This window comes from Arvicanthis niloticus, chromosome 18 (assembly GCF_011762505.2).
Source record: "Arvicanthis niloticus isolate mArvNil1 chromosome 18, mArvNil1.pat.X, whole genome shotgun sequence".
In the NCBI taxonomy this organism is placed as follows: Eukaryota; Metazoa; Chordata; class Mammalia; order Rodentia; family Muridae; genus Arvicanthis; species Arvicanthis niloticus.
The window spans coordinates 48,288,495-48,302,341 of record NC_047675.1 but is presented as its reverse complement, the minus strand read 5'-3'; the positions used below and the strand labels follow the sequence as shown (position 1 = coordinate 48,302,341).

The 13,847-nt window shown below is 56.8% G+C and overlaps 1 protein-coding gene across 3 annotated transcripts in view; it reads left to right on the top strand.

The window, feature by feature from the left end:
• The window catches only part of Piezo1 (piezo type mechanosensitive ion channel component 1 (Er blood group)), a 60,899-nt gene that overhangs the window by 42,612 nt on the left and 4,440 nt on the right, over positions 1-13,847 (top strand). For 2 of the 3 annotated variants that reach the window (XM_034522955.2, XM_034522954.2), the window contains exons 9-39: positions 42-128; positions 208-295; positions 1,166-1,266; positions 1,533-1,790; positions 2,866-2,980; positions 3,072-3,250; positions 3,332-3,480; positions 3,624-3,809; positions 4,032-4,144; positions 4,607-4,767; positions 4,903-5,079; positions 5,799-5,924; positions 6,005-6,205; positions 6,555-6,759; positions 7,724-7,828; positions 8,350-8,503; positions 8,601-8,844; positions 8,928-9,024; positions 9,106-9,277; positions 9,804-9,893; positions 9,969-10,069; positions 10,487-10,558; positions 10,904-11,004; positions 11,545-11,638; positions 11,709-11,765; positions 11,843-12,015; positions 12,140-12,246; positions 12,402-12,608; positions 12,807-13,065; positions 13,132-13,320; positions 13,450-13,762. In XM_034522955.2, coding sequence (XP_034378846.1) covers positions 42-128; positions 208-295; positions 1,166-1,266; positions 1,533-1,790; positions 2,866-2,980; positions 3,072-3,250; positions 3,332-3,480; positions 3,624-3,809; positions 4,032-4,144; positions 4,607-4,767; positions 4,903-5,079; positions 5,799-5,924; positions 6,005-6,205; positions 6,555-6,759; positions 7,724-7,828; positions 8,350-8,503; positions 8,601-8,844; positions 8,928-9,024; positions 9,106-9,277; positions 9,804-9,893; positions 9,969-10,069; positions 10,487-10,558; positions 10,904-11,004; positions 11,545-11,638; positions 11,709-11,765; positions 11,843-12,015; positions 12,140-12,246; positions 12,402-12,608; positions 12,807-13,065; positions 13,132-13,320; positions 13,450-13,762 — 4,681 coding nt within the window. The remainder of the gene's footprint in view (positions 1-41; positions 129-207; positions 296-1,165; positions 1,267-1,532; positions 1,791-2,865; positions 2,981-3,071; positions 3,251-3,331; positions 3,481-3,623; positions 3,810-4,031; positions 4,145-4,606; positions 4,768-4,902; positions 5,080-5,798; positions 5,925-6,004; positions 6,206-6,554; positions 6,760-7,723; positions 7,829-8,349; positions 8,504-8,600; positions 8,845-8,927; positions 9,025-9,105; positions 9,278-9,803; positions 9,894-9,968; positions 10,070-10,486; positions 10,559-10,903; positions 11,005-11,544; positions 11,639-11,708; positions 11,766-11,842; positions 12,016-12,139; positions 12,247-12,401; positions 12,609-12,806; positions 13,066-13,131; positions 13,321-13,449; positions 13,763-13,847) is intronic. The other variant, XM_034522957.2, reaches the window with a different exon arrangement.

The window sequence follows — 13,847 nt, the reverse complement described above, 5'->3', positions numbered from 1 at the left end:
TCCTAGCCCCGGGACTGCACTCAGGGTTGTGATCTTTACAGAGGAAGGAGACTCCCAGGGAGGATGAGGAACAGGAGCTGGAACTGGACCAGCTGGAGCCAGAGCCCCAGGCTAGGGGTGCCACCCAGGTGAGCAGGTGGTCAAGGGTATTGGAAAGTGATGGGGGGCCCATCTGCAGTGGCTATCTGACCCATGTATCTCCCGCAGGGTGAGATGCCCATGACCACGGAACCTGACACTGACAACTGCACCGTGCATGTACTAACCAGCCAGAGCCCTGTCCGCCAGCGTCCCGGTGAGTTACAGGCTCTGTCGTGGCCATGGGATACCCTCCTGGGGACCTTTACTAGCAGGGACCCATTCCCTGTGATCTCTCTGTGGGCAAGTCTAGGCTGCCCCCTGGTGGCCATAGGTCTTATATGCACTCCTTGCTTTAAGCTTAAACCTCCTTGGGCAGATCCTGTGACTAAAGACCCCTTGGGTGGCCTTCCAGGTCTCTCATTTTCTGTTCTCAGATGGGAAGCCCTGAGCTATGGCTCAAGGTCCCAGGAGCCTCTGTCATTCTGAGAGTGCTGGCCTGGGGTGGGGCGGGGTTTCACTGGTCTGCATTACTGTGGAGAATGCTAGGTCTTTTTCTAAGTCCTTGTTTTTTCTTTTTCTTGAACTTAAAAAAGTCTTTCATTACATTTACTTATTTATTGTGTGGGGGGGGTGTCAAGCTATTGTATGCATATCGAAGTCAGAGGGCGACTTACAGACGTTGGTTCTCTCCTTCTACCTTGGGGTTTGAACTCTGGTCCTCAGGCTTGGTGCCAGCCAGACACCTTAACCTGCCGAGGCGGCTCGCTGACAGACTTCCACTTTGGCAACTTGTCATTGTGTGATGCTTGGGAGTCACCGACCCAAAAGGGCCATCTCCTGCACCAGACTCTTAAGAAGTGAGGCCAGGGGGGTTGGCCAGGCTCACATGATATTCCAGAAGGGTCAGATTCTCCTGTCGTTTTTGGCCAGCATCTGCTGTGGCTGCCTGATGGCCCTGGCACCCTCCCACCTGTAAGGCCCTGACACCGCAGATAGCCAGCTCTGTCCTTTAGGGCCACATTGAGAATGGGGGAGGGACTCCACATGGTTCCTATATAGTAGCTAATCTCAGTCCCACCCCCAGTACGCCCCAGGCTGGCTGAGCTGAAAGAGATGTCACCGCTACATGGCCTGGGCCACCTCATCATGGACCAGAGCTATGTGTGTGCCCTGATTGCCATGATGGTAAGGAGCAGCCCCTCCCCCCACCCCGGGGCCCACTGCATTCTTCTCATGGGATACAGAGAGGTGGGGGTGGAGTTTGTTTCAAAAACTGAGGCCCAGTCACCAGAAACAATGCTGGAACTGCCCATGTAAGTCACCGACATCCCGTAACTGTGCAGCGGTGTGCACATGTGTGTGGGCTTCCTCATGGGAGGCCTTACTGTTGGGGGCTGAAGCGCTGGCCAGGTGTCCCATGCAGTCCCTGCTCACCAACCCTGGCTGTCCAGGTGTGGAGCATCATGTACCACAGCTGGCTGACCTTCGTCCTGCTGCTCTGGGCCTGCCTCATCTGGACCGTGCGTAGCCGCCACCAGTTGGCCATGCTCTGCTCGCCCTGCATCCTCCTGTACGGACTGACGCTCTGCTGCCTGTGCTATGTGTGGGCCATGGAGCTCCCTGAGCTGCCCACCACCCTGGGCCCTGTCAGTTTGCACCAGTTGGGATTGGAACACACACGCTACCCCTGCCTGGACCTTGGTGCCATGGTGAGTGTCACCCGTCGTATCTGGGTAGTGGTCGGATTCCTCCCTGGGAACCCAGGGAGATAAGAATACTCCGCTGATTGGCTATTTGTTAGTTGGGTAGAGACTGAAGGAGACAGAGTGTGTCTGAAGCCAACAGTGGGTTCCTGTGGGTCCACCCTAGAATATAGACGTTGTGACCGAGTGAGCGGCATGCTGTCACAGTGTCCTCTACGCTGTGAGTGTCCGTGTGTATTCTGCCTGCCTGACAGCGCTCCATTGTGTGGCACTGAGTGTCTGTGACTCAGGTCTGGTCACCCAGGTATCCCTGCATGAGGCAGGTATGGTGTCGCCTGCCCACTGTAACCTGGTGGATTTTAACATATCTCAAGTGAGACTATCTGTATACTAGTATGAACATCTGCATGCATCTATACACATGGGAGTGTGGCCGAAACATCTGTATGCACCTGTACGCATGGGAGTGTGGCCGAAACATCTGTATGCATCTGTACGCATGGGAGTGTGGCCGAAACATCTGTATGCATCTGTACGCATGGGAGTGTGGCCGAAACATCTGTATGCACCTGTACGCATGGGAGTGTGGCCGAAACATCTGTATGCATCTGTACGCATGGGAGTGTGGCCGAAACATCTGTATGCACCTGTACGCATGGGAGTGTGGCCGAAACATCTGTATGCACCTGTACGCATGGGAGTGTGGCCGAAACATCTGTATGCATCTGTACGCATGGGAGTGTGGCCGAAACATCTGTATGCATCTGTACGCATGGGAGTGTGGCCGAAACATCTGTATGCACCTGTACGCATGGGAGTGTGGCCGAAACATCTGTATGCATCTGTACGCATGGGAGTGTGGCTGAAACATCTGTATGCATCTGTACGCATGGGAGTGTGGCCGAAGTATGTAAGATTGTGAACCTGTGTCTGTCAGGCTTTCGTGTACATCCGTGGATCTGTGACCGTGTAAATCTACACATGTGAGTGAGGTTGAATCTGAGGTCATGGAAGAGGCTGAGGGCTTTCTGTGGCCCCGGGTCATGGGCCGGGCCCTCAGCGACACTCGTGCTCCCCACAGCTGCTCTACCTGCTCACATTCTGGCTCCTCCTGCGTCAGTTCGTGAAGGAGAAGCTACTGAAGAAGAACAAGGCGCCTGCGGCGGCGCTGCTGGAGGTCACCGTGGCAGACGCAGGTGAGTGGCGGGTGGCAGCGGAGCCTCCCCAAGGCCTTCTCTCTGCCGAGGCCACCGAGGCCACCGCTTCACCTACTGTCCTGCTCTGCAGAGCCCACACAGACCCAGACGCTGCTGCGGAGCCTGGGAGAACTGGTCACAGGCATCTACGTCAAGTACTGGATCTACGTGTGCGCCGGCATGTTCATCGTGGTCAGCTTTGCCGGCCGCCTGGTGGTCTACAAAATCGTCTACATGTTCCTTTTCCTGCTGTGCCTCACCTTGTTCCAGGTTCCCACGGTGACGGGCAGGTAGGGCTGGCGCATGGTGCTCGGTCCCTCACCCGCCCTGCTCACCGGTCGCCACCCGCAGGTCTACTACACCCTGTGGAGGAAGTTACTCCGCGTCTTCTGGTGGCTCGTGGTGGCCTACACAATGCTGGTACTTATCGCCGTGTACACCTTCCAGTTCCAGGACTTCCCCACCTACTGGCGCAACCTCACGGGCTTCACAGATGAGCAGTGAGTAGGACCTGCTGAGCGCCCTTCAGGCCGGTTGCGGCACCTTCTTTGTCCCTGTCCCATGCTCAACTCTCTCTGCTCCCGTTCGCGATGACTGCTGGGTCGGGGCAGAGCGAGAGGCTGATGGTGCTCTCTCTTGCCAGGCTGGGCGACCTGGGCCTGGAGCAGTTCAGCGTGTCGGAACTCTTCTCCAGTATCCTCATCCCTGGCTTCTTCCTGCTGGCCTGCATCCTGCAGCTGCACTACTTCCACAGGCCGTTCATGCAGCTCACTGACCTGGAGCACGTGCCGCCGCCTCCAGGCGCCCGCCGCCCTCAATGGGCCCACAGGTTTTCTGCCTTCAAGGGCCACGGGTGGTTTTGGTCTGTGGGAACTGGGGATGCCGCCGACCGTCCTGATCTTAAGAGGGAGCCATGAGGCTGCCTTAAGCCATGTAGACTTGGCCTAGAGTTTACAGATGGACCAGTGGGGATGTTGTGCCGGGACAGGGGGATGCCTCAGGAAGGGAGAGCCAGGAACATGGGCAGGAAGTGACTCTTGGGCTCTCCCAGGCAGGATGCAGCGAGCGAGGCCCCTCTGCTTCAGCACCAGGAGGAAGAGGAAGTCTTCAGGGAAGATGGGCAAAGCATAGATGAGCCCCACCAGGCCACACAGGTCCCTGAGGGTGAGTCTGGAAGGGGTGGGCAGAGCACAGCCCCACAAGGCACACAGGGTGCTAAGAAACGTGTTCAGTTCCGCTGCCTCCTGGATGTCGGTTTGAGGAAGGCAGTCAAGAACCCCAGGAGCGTCAACCCTCCTTTGCCGCCTGCCCTTCCCCTGTCTTCTTGAGCTCAGTCCCCTCCTCACCAAGATCTGCCCCGTCCATAGGGAGCTCCACCACATCCCCATCCTAAGCCTCATCCCCTCACCAAGCCATAGCCCTCTCTTTGAATCTCGTCCCTCCTTACTGAACCCCATTCTCTCCACCCCCACCCCCACTTTATTACTGAGTCCCTCCCCACTTTAACTCCTCCCTCTCACTAAATCCCACTGAGCGTCCCCTTCCTTACTAAGCCTCACCCCTTATCACTTCTGTCTATCTCTTCACCAAGGCCTGTCCCTCCTCACTGAGCCCCCACCTCCACAGGCACAGCCAGCAAGTGGGGCCTAGTGGCTGAGCGGCTGCAGGACCTAGCGTCCAGCTTCTCTGCTGTCCTCACCCGGATCCAGGTGTTCGTACGGCGCTTGCTAGAGCTCCATGTCTTCAAGCTGGTGGCCCTCTACACTGTCTGGGTGGCCCTGAAAGAAGTGAGTGTCCCAGCCTGGGCTGTTTGCTTGTCTGAAGCAGGGTTACTCCTGTCTTGTCCTGCTGGGTTATGGCAGTCGTCCTGGAGTGGGGCCCCAGTGCTGCCTGGTCTGCCCACTGCCGTCTGTTCTCCTCAGGTGTCTGTGATGAACCTGCTGCTGGTGGTACTGTGGGCCTTTGCCCTGCCCTATCCGCGCTTCCGGCCCATGGCCTCCTGCCTGTCCACCGTGTGGACCTGTATCATCATTGTATGCAAGATGCTCTATCAGCTCAAGATTGTCAACCCACACGAGTACTCTAGCAACTGCACTGAGGTACAGGCATGGCGGTGTCCCTAGGGCCCCGGGGCCTCCCGAGGAGTTGCCCCAGTGATTCCTCATGGAATGTAGAGACCAGGCTGGTGGCACCTGCAGTGACAGTAGAGGGCCCTCAGGACAGCTATGCCAAGATTCAGATGGCTTCTTTCTATTTGGACATCTGTTTATACTTCTGACCTTGACCTGTCCCCTTCCCCATCAAGGTGGCTCCGAGACTGACAGCCCTATGTACCTCTGGTAGGGCAGCTGTTGTCTACCCTGGATCCAACCTGGTTCTTCAGCTGTGGGATGGGCTTAAGATAGCACCTACAGAGGCTGGAGAGATGGCTCAGTGGTTAGGAGCACTGACTGCTCTTCCAGAGGTCATGAGTTCAATTCCCAGCAACCACATGGTGGCTCACAACCATCTGTGATGGGATCTGATGCCCTCTTTTGGTGTGTCTGACAGCTACAGTGTACTCATATACATAAAATAAGCAAATAAATTTTTGAGAGATGGGAGAGAGAGAGAGAGATTCAGAGAGAGAGAGAAATACAGAAAGAGAGAGAGAAAGAGAGGGAGAGGGAGAGGGAGAGGGAGAGGGAGAGGGAGAGGGAGAGGGAGAGGGAGAGAGAGAGAGAGAGAGAGAGAGAGAGAGAGAGAGAGAACCTATAATCCACACTCCATCCAGGCCTGAGACCTGGGAGGTTCAGCTCATACTCACCCTTCTTTGCAGCCCTTCCCCAACAACACCAACTTGCAGCCCTTGGAGATCAACCAGTCTCTGCTGTACCGTGGCCCTGTTGACCCTGCCAACTGGTTTGGGGTGCGGAAAGGTTTCCCCAACTTGGGCTATATTCAGGTAAGTGGGGACTGGCAGCCAGGGCAGATGGTCCCAGATGGTTCCCACTGGCCCATGACCTCCCACATACACCTTTACAGAACCACCTGCAGATCCTTCTGCTGCTGGTGTTTGAGGCTATGGTGCACCGGCGCCAAGAGCACTACCGCCGGCAGCACCAGCGGGCCCCTCTGCCTGCCCAGGCCGTGTGCGCAGATGGCACCCGCCAGAGGCTGGACCAGGACCTACTCAGCTGCCTCAAGTATTTCATCAACTTCTTCTTCTACAAATTCGGTCTGGAGGTGAGGCTGGGGGTCCTTTTGGCAGGAATGCTAGCAGGAGGTTCCACTAAGCACCTCTAATGATGCCCGAGTACTCTGAGGCTAGCAGAGAGGCCTGCCACACGGCCAGGAAGGTCAGGGGGGTTGGATTGGATCCGCCCTGGCAGAAGCAGGCCTAAAATTAAAGTCTTCCCCAGCCGTGGGGCTCCTCATCCCTGAGCCTTGATTTCCTCTAAGTATGGTGGACATGCATCTAGCCTCTGCCGTCCTAGGACGGCGGTCTGGGAGACTCCAAGGCAGAGCTGCTCTGAGCCTGTGGACCTGGAGTAGCTCCCTTCCTACCTTTATATCCACCCCGTATCCCCTCCAGATCTGCTTCCTGATGGCCGTGAATGTGATCGGGCAGCGAATGAACTTCATGGTCATCTTACACGGCTGCTGGCTGGTGGCCATCCTTACACGCCGGCGCCGTGAGGCCATCGCCCGCCTCTGGCCTAATTACTGTCTGTTCCTCACACTGTTCCTCTTGTACCAGTACCTGCTGTGCCTGGGCATGCCTCCCGCACTGTGCATTGGTAAGCCACAATCCCCGTTCTTGGTTTTCAACAGAGTGAAAAGTGTTTCAGGTCCCCAGACTGTCCTCCTGTCCCAGTTTGTGACCATTCAGTAGACATCCCTGGCTCACCCACCTCTCTGTTCCAGCTGGTTGACTCCTGGGGTTTTCTTTGTCCTTTGTGTCCTTGGTGAATGGACTGCCTTTCCTCCCTGTGAGATTGCCTGGGATGTCCCCCCTTAAGTGGATTGTGTACCTGGGATAGTTCCACACATTTTAGACATGTTCTTAGAGGGCCCTGGTTCTTGGCAAGCATGCCCAACCCCGTATGTCCCTCTGTACAAATCTCTGAAGTCAGATCTGCCCCCTTACTTGGTCATCAGTTCGTAATCTCTCCAGTTCAGTAATGTCACAGAGTGGAATGGTGCGGTGTGTCTCTGTTACATTAACTTCTTTCTCTTAGTGGGTGCAGGAGAAATCCCTCAGTTGTGATTTCTGTAAGAGGTTATGGCAGGGCCCTTGAGGTGTTCCTGTGCACTTAGGAGCCTCCCAGGTGTGGTTGCCTCGGCAACCACATCCAAGGTGTATAGTAGTTGAAGGATATCTGGGTTAGTTCTTTCTTTGTGTTTTATTATTTTATGTTTCATGCTATTACATGTATGAACCATAATTCATCCCAAGCACTGGTAACTCCTTGGGAGGTACCTGCACTGTCTCACAGCCTTGCCCTCTGGTCCATCTGTGGGTTCCAACCCCCCTCCCCCCCCCCCCGCATCCCTCCAAACCTGGTGTCGTTTCTGCTTAGAGATCATGGTCTGTTAGAGTCTCTGAATCTGTGGGTCAGTGTCCCTGAGACTGAGAGAGTGATGTGAGGACAGATTCTGACCACATTGGAATATGTGACACCATCGCTGGCCTCTGGGGCTCCTGGCGGCGGAGGGGATAAGGACAGCTTTTGTCCTTTTTCATGTGCCCTCCCTCCATAGACTACCCATGGCGCTGGAGCAAGGCTATCCCCATGAATTCTGCTCTTATCAAGTGGCTGTACCTGCCTGACTTCTTCAGAGCCCCCAACTCCACCAACCTTATCAGTAAGTGCGACCCCATCATTACCCCGGGCACCTGCCGCAGGAGAGCATAAGGACTCATGGGCAGGACACTTGTTGGATACACAGGAACCTTTGCCTGGAACCAGCAAGAGGACAGCTTGTCCAGGTGTTAACAGTTGAATGGCACTTCATTGCATAGGAGAGCCATGCCATCCCACAGCCTCACCCAGATGGGACTGAAGGTCTGACCCTCATACACACAAAACATGTCCCAGAGTGTATGCGCACCCAGTGACAATGAGCCTGTGTGTTCACAGGTGTGCACAGTGATGGCCTCACGGTGCAGGGAGATCCGCAGCCATCCATATTCCCTGACACACGTGCATGTGTAAGGCACACATGCAGGCCAGTGTGTCCTCAGTAGGATGCCTTTCTGTTTCCAGCTCTTATGCATAGACATTTTCTCAGTTGTGAAGTGGGAGGAGTCCCTCAGTCCCCGGCTGTACATTCTTCCTCCTCCGCGTGCAAGCTGCATGCCCCGCAACACCTCTCCTGTCCTGCAGGTGACTTCCTCCTGCTGCTTTGCGCGTCCCAGCAGTGGCAGGTTTTCTCTGCTGAGCGGACGGAGGAGTGGCAATGCATGGCCGGGATTAACACTGACCACCTGGAGCCCCTGCGTGGGGAGCCCAACCCTATACCCAACTTCATCCACTGCAGGTAGGTCCTACACTGACCACTCCGAAGCACTTGCTAAGGGGCTGTCTAGGATGATCTAGTAACCTTAGTGACACCGCCACCACCCCCTCTTTGCCAGGTCCTATCTGGATATGTTGAAGGTGGCTGTCTTCCGCTACCTGTTCTGGCTGGTGCTCGTGGTGGTGTTCGTCGCAGGGGCCACGCGCATCAGCATTTTTGGGCTCGGATACCTGCTGGCCTGCTTCTACCTGTTGCTTTTCGGCACCACCCTGCTGCAGAAGGACACACGAGCCCAACTCGTGCTGTGGGACTGCCTCATCCTCTATAATGTCACGGTCATCATCTCCAAGAATATGCTGTCGGTGAGCAGACCGCCACCCCGCACAGCCCTGCCCCAGCCCACCCCAGGGGCCCTGGGTTAACCTGCCTCTACTCCCGACCACAGCTCTTGTCCTGTGTCTTTGTGGAGCAAATGCAGAGCAACTTCTGCTGGGTCATCCAGCTCTTCAGCCTCGTGTGCACGGTCAAAGGCTACTATGATCGTGAGTGGGCAAAGGATGCGGGTGAGGGGTGGGCACCAGGAGAGCCATTGCTTCAGAGTCACACTGGCCTCTGCCCCACAGCCAAAGAGATGATGACGAGGGACCGGGACTGCCTGCTGCCCGTGGAGGAGGCTGGGATCATCTGGGACAGTATCTGCTTCTTCTTTCTGCTCTTGCAACGGCGTATCTTCCTCAGCCACTACTTCCTGCATGTCAGTGCTGACCTGAAGGCCACGGCCCTGCAGGCCTCCAGGTCCGCCCAGCTGCTTCTCCCTGGGGTGGAGAAGGAGCCCCCCATCCTCAGCAGGGGTTTCTTCTACAATAGCATCTCCACTTGATCCTGTCACCTAGAAGGAGACCAAAGGACCTCTGGCACCTTGGTATCATCAGGGCTGGCCTTGTTGCCCATGACTGGACACACTAGAAGGCAGTGTGGCCCCCGGTGGCCTGAGTGTCTACCAGCTGGAGGGCTGTGACACGGTATCATGCTCCCAGTAGAGGGCTCTGCCCCTCGAGCTAAACTTAGGGTCAGCAGCTTAATCTACATACCCCAGAGTTGCCACCCAGTGTTCTTTTCTGTGATGGTTTTCTGCCCCAGATAAAGAGGTGACAGGTCTTTCTCTCATGGCTGCAGGCGTCAGGTGTCATTTCTCAGCACATGCCTGAGTGTGAGGAAGAGGACTCCCTAGGCACTGGGGTTGAGCCCAGCCGATCCCAGAGGTAGAGAAAGCGCATGCGCCTGAGGTAAGTGCTAAGAAAAGTCATGCTCTTTCCTGCAGGGGCTTTGCCCTCTACAATGCAGCCAACCTGAAGAGCATCAACTTTCACCGCCAGACTGAGGAGAAGTCCCTGGCCCAGCTGAAAAGACAGTAGGTTTTATCTGGGCTAGGGACCCTTTGACCCATCTGGCCAACCTGGCACTCAGAGCTCCTTGCTACTGGCAGGATGAAGCGTATCCGTGCCAAACAGGAGAAGTACAAGCAGAGCCAGGCAAGCCGTGGCCAACTTCAGTCCACAGACCCTCAGGATCCCAGCCAGGAGCCAGGTACGCGCGGACAGAACTCTCCACCCCAGAGGGTACCCCCGATGCACACACACACTACATCCTGGCATGTGTGCTGCTGAGGTCTCCCTGTACCTGTGCAAGTGGTGTGCCACAGGGTCCCACTCCCTTGTCCTGTGCTGTGTGTAAGTGATGTGTCACGGGACCCTACCCCAAGTCCTGTGCCATGCGGTGTGTTCTCCTTTGTCCCTGCAGGCCATATGGCCACCTGGGATTGTCTACCTGCACTTGTGGCCCCTCTCCATCTCTCTGGGGCTCTGAGACATGTAGCACCGCATGAAGCCTTGTCACTGTGGGAGTCCTGTGTCTGTTTCTGTCCCTGCCACGTGCCCTTGTGCCCAAGACAGGCTGCCCTCACAGCCTCCCCTGCTTGTTCACGCTTGCCTTGCCCCTCCACAGGGCCTGACAGCCCAGGGGGCTCCTCCCCGCCACGGAGACAGTGGTGGCGCCCCTGGCTGGACCACGCCACAGGTACCCTGCCTTGACCCCTCGGTACTGCTGTTAACCCTCCTGTCTACCAGCTCCTCCTTGTCCTGTCTGGTCGTGTCAGGCCCCTAACCTGTGCATGGTTCTCTGTTCTGTGCATGGACCACCTTCACCATCTGGCTGAAACCTGCATGGGATAGTCCTAGTGGGAAGGGTGGCACTCCAGCAAGAGCATGTGGGTGGGAGATGCTCAGGGGGACATCATTCTTAATGATGGGTTTGCCACCACCCAACTCAGAACTGAGCATAGGAACTCCAGAACTTTTCAGGGTCCTGCTGTGGAGACTGGCTCTCACATACACATGCTCTTTCCTATCCCCGCGACTATAGTCATCCACTCTGGAGAATACTTCCTGTTTGAGTCAGATAGCGAGGAGGAAGAAGAAGCCCTACCTGAGGACCCCAGGCCTGCAGCACAGAGTGCCTTCCAGGTGAGGTAGAGCCAGGTCTTCCTGCTCCATCTGTGGGGTTTCTGAGCAGGACAGACATCTGAGGGCCGTGGGACCCAGCTCCAACACATCAGGAAGCCCACCTAGCCCTTCAGACCTGCCCAGGCAGCTAGGGAAACAGGCTGTGGTGTGAGGGTCACAGGTCACCAATTGCCCCTCTATATTCACACCACCCTCCTTACCCAGTGGGCTCTATGACCCACCTAGTCTAAGAGAAAGGTCACATGTGTGTCTACTGGAAACTGCTAACATGGGACCAGGAGAGACCCCTGTCCGTCTTTGAGGCTCTGGCAGTGGTCATGCTGGGCAGCTGCATGTCCGTCTCTGGAGTCCATTTCCAGAGAGGGCTTAGGGAACTAAAGACCCAAAGCTGGATAGGTAGCAGGATCTGGTCCATGGTTGGCCATATCTTGTATATGGCTGGCCCTTCGTCATCTTCCTTGGGAGGGGACCATGATGCCAGGCTGAATGGGTGTCTCAGCTAGAGCTGCCAGACTCCTAACCAAGAAATCTGGCTGGCAGATGGCATACCAGGCATGGGTAACCAACGCCCAGACAGTGCTGAGGCAGCGTCGGGAACAGGCACGGCAGGATCGGGCAGAGCAGCTAGCTTCAGGTGAGTTGTACTCGGGGGCTCCAGTGGGAGAGCTGCAGGACTGCCTGGTACTGATTATCTCTGTGACCAGGAGGTGACTTGAGCCCAGAGGTGGAGCCGGGAAACGTTGCAGAGGATGAAATGGCAGGTATGTGGGTTTGCTGGGAAGGGGGCAGAGGGCTGAGGTGCTCTTATGGCTAGCCAACCCTCCTGCCGTCTCTGTAGGCCGTAGCCACGTGATGCAGCGTGTGCTGAACACCATGCAGTTCCTGTGGGTGCTGGGCCAGGCCACGGTAGACGGGCTGACTCGCTGGCTGTGTACGTTCACGAAGCACCACCGCACCATGAGCGACGTTCTACGTGCAGAGCGCTACCTGCTCACCCAGGAGCTTCTCCGGGTAAGCGCCACTCGGGCCAAGCCCCCCCATACATCATCAAGGCCACGCCCCTACCTGCTGAGCACATGTGGTACAGAGCTGGGCCAATCTCAGCGGCCTGAGAGCTTCTCCATACTCCCTGCAGGGTGGAGAGGTACACAGAGGGGTGCTAGACCAGCTTTATGTGAGCGAAGATGAGACCACACTGTCAGGTCCCGTGGAGACCCGTGATGGACCCAGCACAGCCTCAAGGTTGGTGCAGGGCCCAAGGGGTCTAGGGTGAGTCGGGGTCCCCATTTCCGCATGTCCCCTGGAGGAGCCATTGGGACACAGCACTGTTCTCAGTTACGCCTTGTCCTCCCGGTACCAGTCCTCCGCCCTTCCCTCTGTAATGTTTCCTCCCACAGTGGGCTGGGAGCCGAAGAGCCTTTGAGTAGCAGGACAGATGACACCAGCAGCCCCCTGAGCACAGGCTATAACACCCGCAGTGGCAGTGAGGAGATCGTCAGCGACACTGGGGACCTCCAGGCTGGGGCCTCCCTGCACGGCTCCCAAGAGCTTTTAGCCAATGCTCGCACCCGGATGCGCACAGCCAGCGAGCTGCTGCTGGACAGGTGGGACGGACTAGGCTGTGTGCAGGTTTTCAAGGGCATTCTCCTGAGCCGGAAGCTCGGGGGAAAAAGCCGGGTGAGGGAGGCAGGATCTGGCTAGGCCCGGGCCTGCGATCAGAGTCCGTCTATTGCCATGGCTGTGGGCAAGGCTCTGCACCCCAGGGGTGCTCTTGCCCTCAAACTCCTGTGGTCCTGCGGCAGGCGCCTGCATATCCCTGAGCTGGAGGAGGCCGAGCAGTTTGAAGCACAGCAGGGCCGGACGCTGCGGCTGCTCAGGGCCGTGTACCTGTGCGTCGCGGCACACTCGGAGCTGCTGTGCTACTTCATCATCATCCTTAACCACATGGTGACAGCCTCGGCTGCCTCCCTGGTGCTGCCAGTGCTGGTGTTCCTGTGGGCCATGCTGACCATCCCGAGGCCTAGCAAGCGCTTCTGGATGACAGCCATCATCTTCACTGAGGTGGGTAGCAGCTTTTAGGGTTGGGGCTGGGCCACATGGCCCGTGCTGAGTGCCGCTGTCCTGCAGGTCATGGTGGTCACCAAATACCTGTTCCAGTTCGGCTTCTTCCCCTGGAACAGCTACATAGTGCTGCGGCGCCATGAGAACAAGCCCTACTTCCCTCCGCGCATCCTGGGCCTTGAGAAAACGGACAGCTATATCAAGTATGACCTGGTGCAGCTCATGGCCCTCTTCTTCCACCGCTCGCAGCTACTGGTGAGTCTGCCAGCCAGTGCAGGGGTGGCAGGGCTGCCTTGGTGACGCCAGGCGTTCCTGAGCCCGGTCGCCGAGTCTGGCCTAAGCATGACCTGGGTCAGGCTACTCACCAACCCATATTCTCCATAGTGCTATGGCCTCTGGGACCATGAGGAGAATCATTTCTCCAGGGACCATTGCAGGAATAGTGAAAAGAATCAAGAAGCCGAGGAAGAGCCAGAAGCTAAGCTGGAATCACAGCCTGAGACGGCTACAGGGTGTCTCGAGGAGCCGGTTTTGGCTGGTACCCCCAGGGACCACATCCAAGGGAAAGGAAGTGTTGAATCCAAGGGTGGGATCCAAGATCCCCTAGAGGACCTTAAGCCTCCGCACACGAGACACATCAGCATACGCTTCAGGAGGAAGAAAGACGCTCCAGGACCCAAAGGAGCAGCAGTCATGGGTGAGACCCCAGGCTAGATTCCCCTCAGTTGGAGATGGAGGGACAACCCACTGGGAGGCACAGTTGCACTGTTCTCCCTGTATCC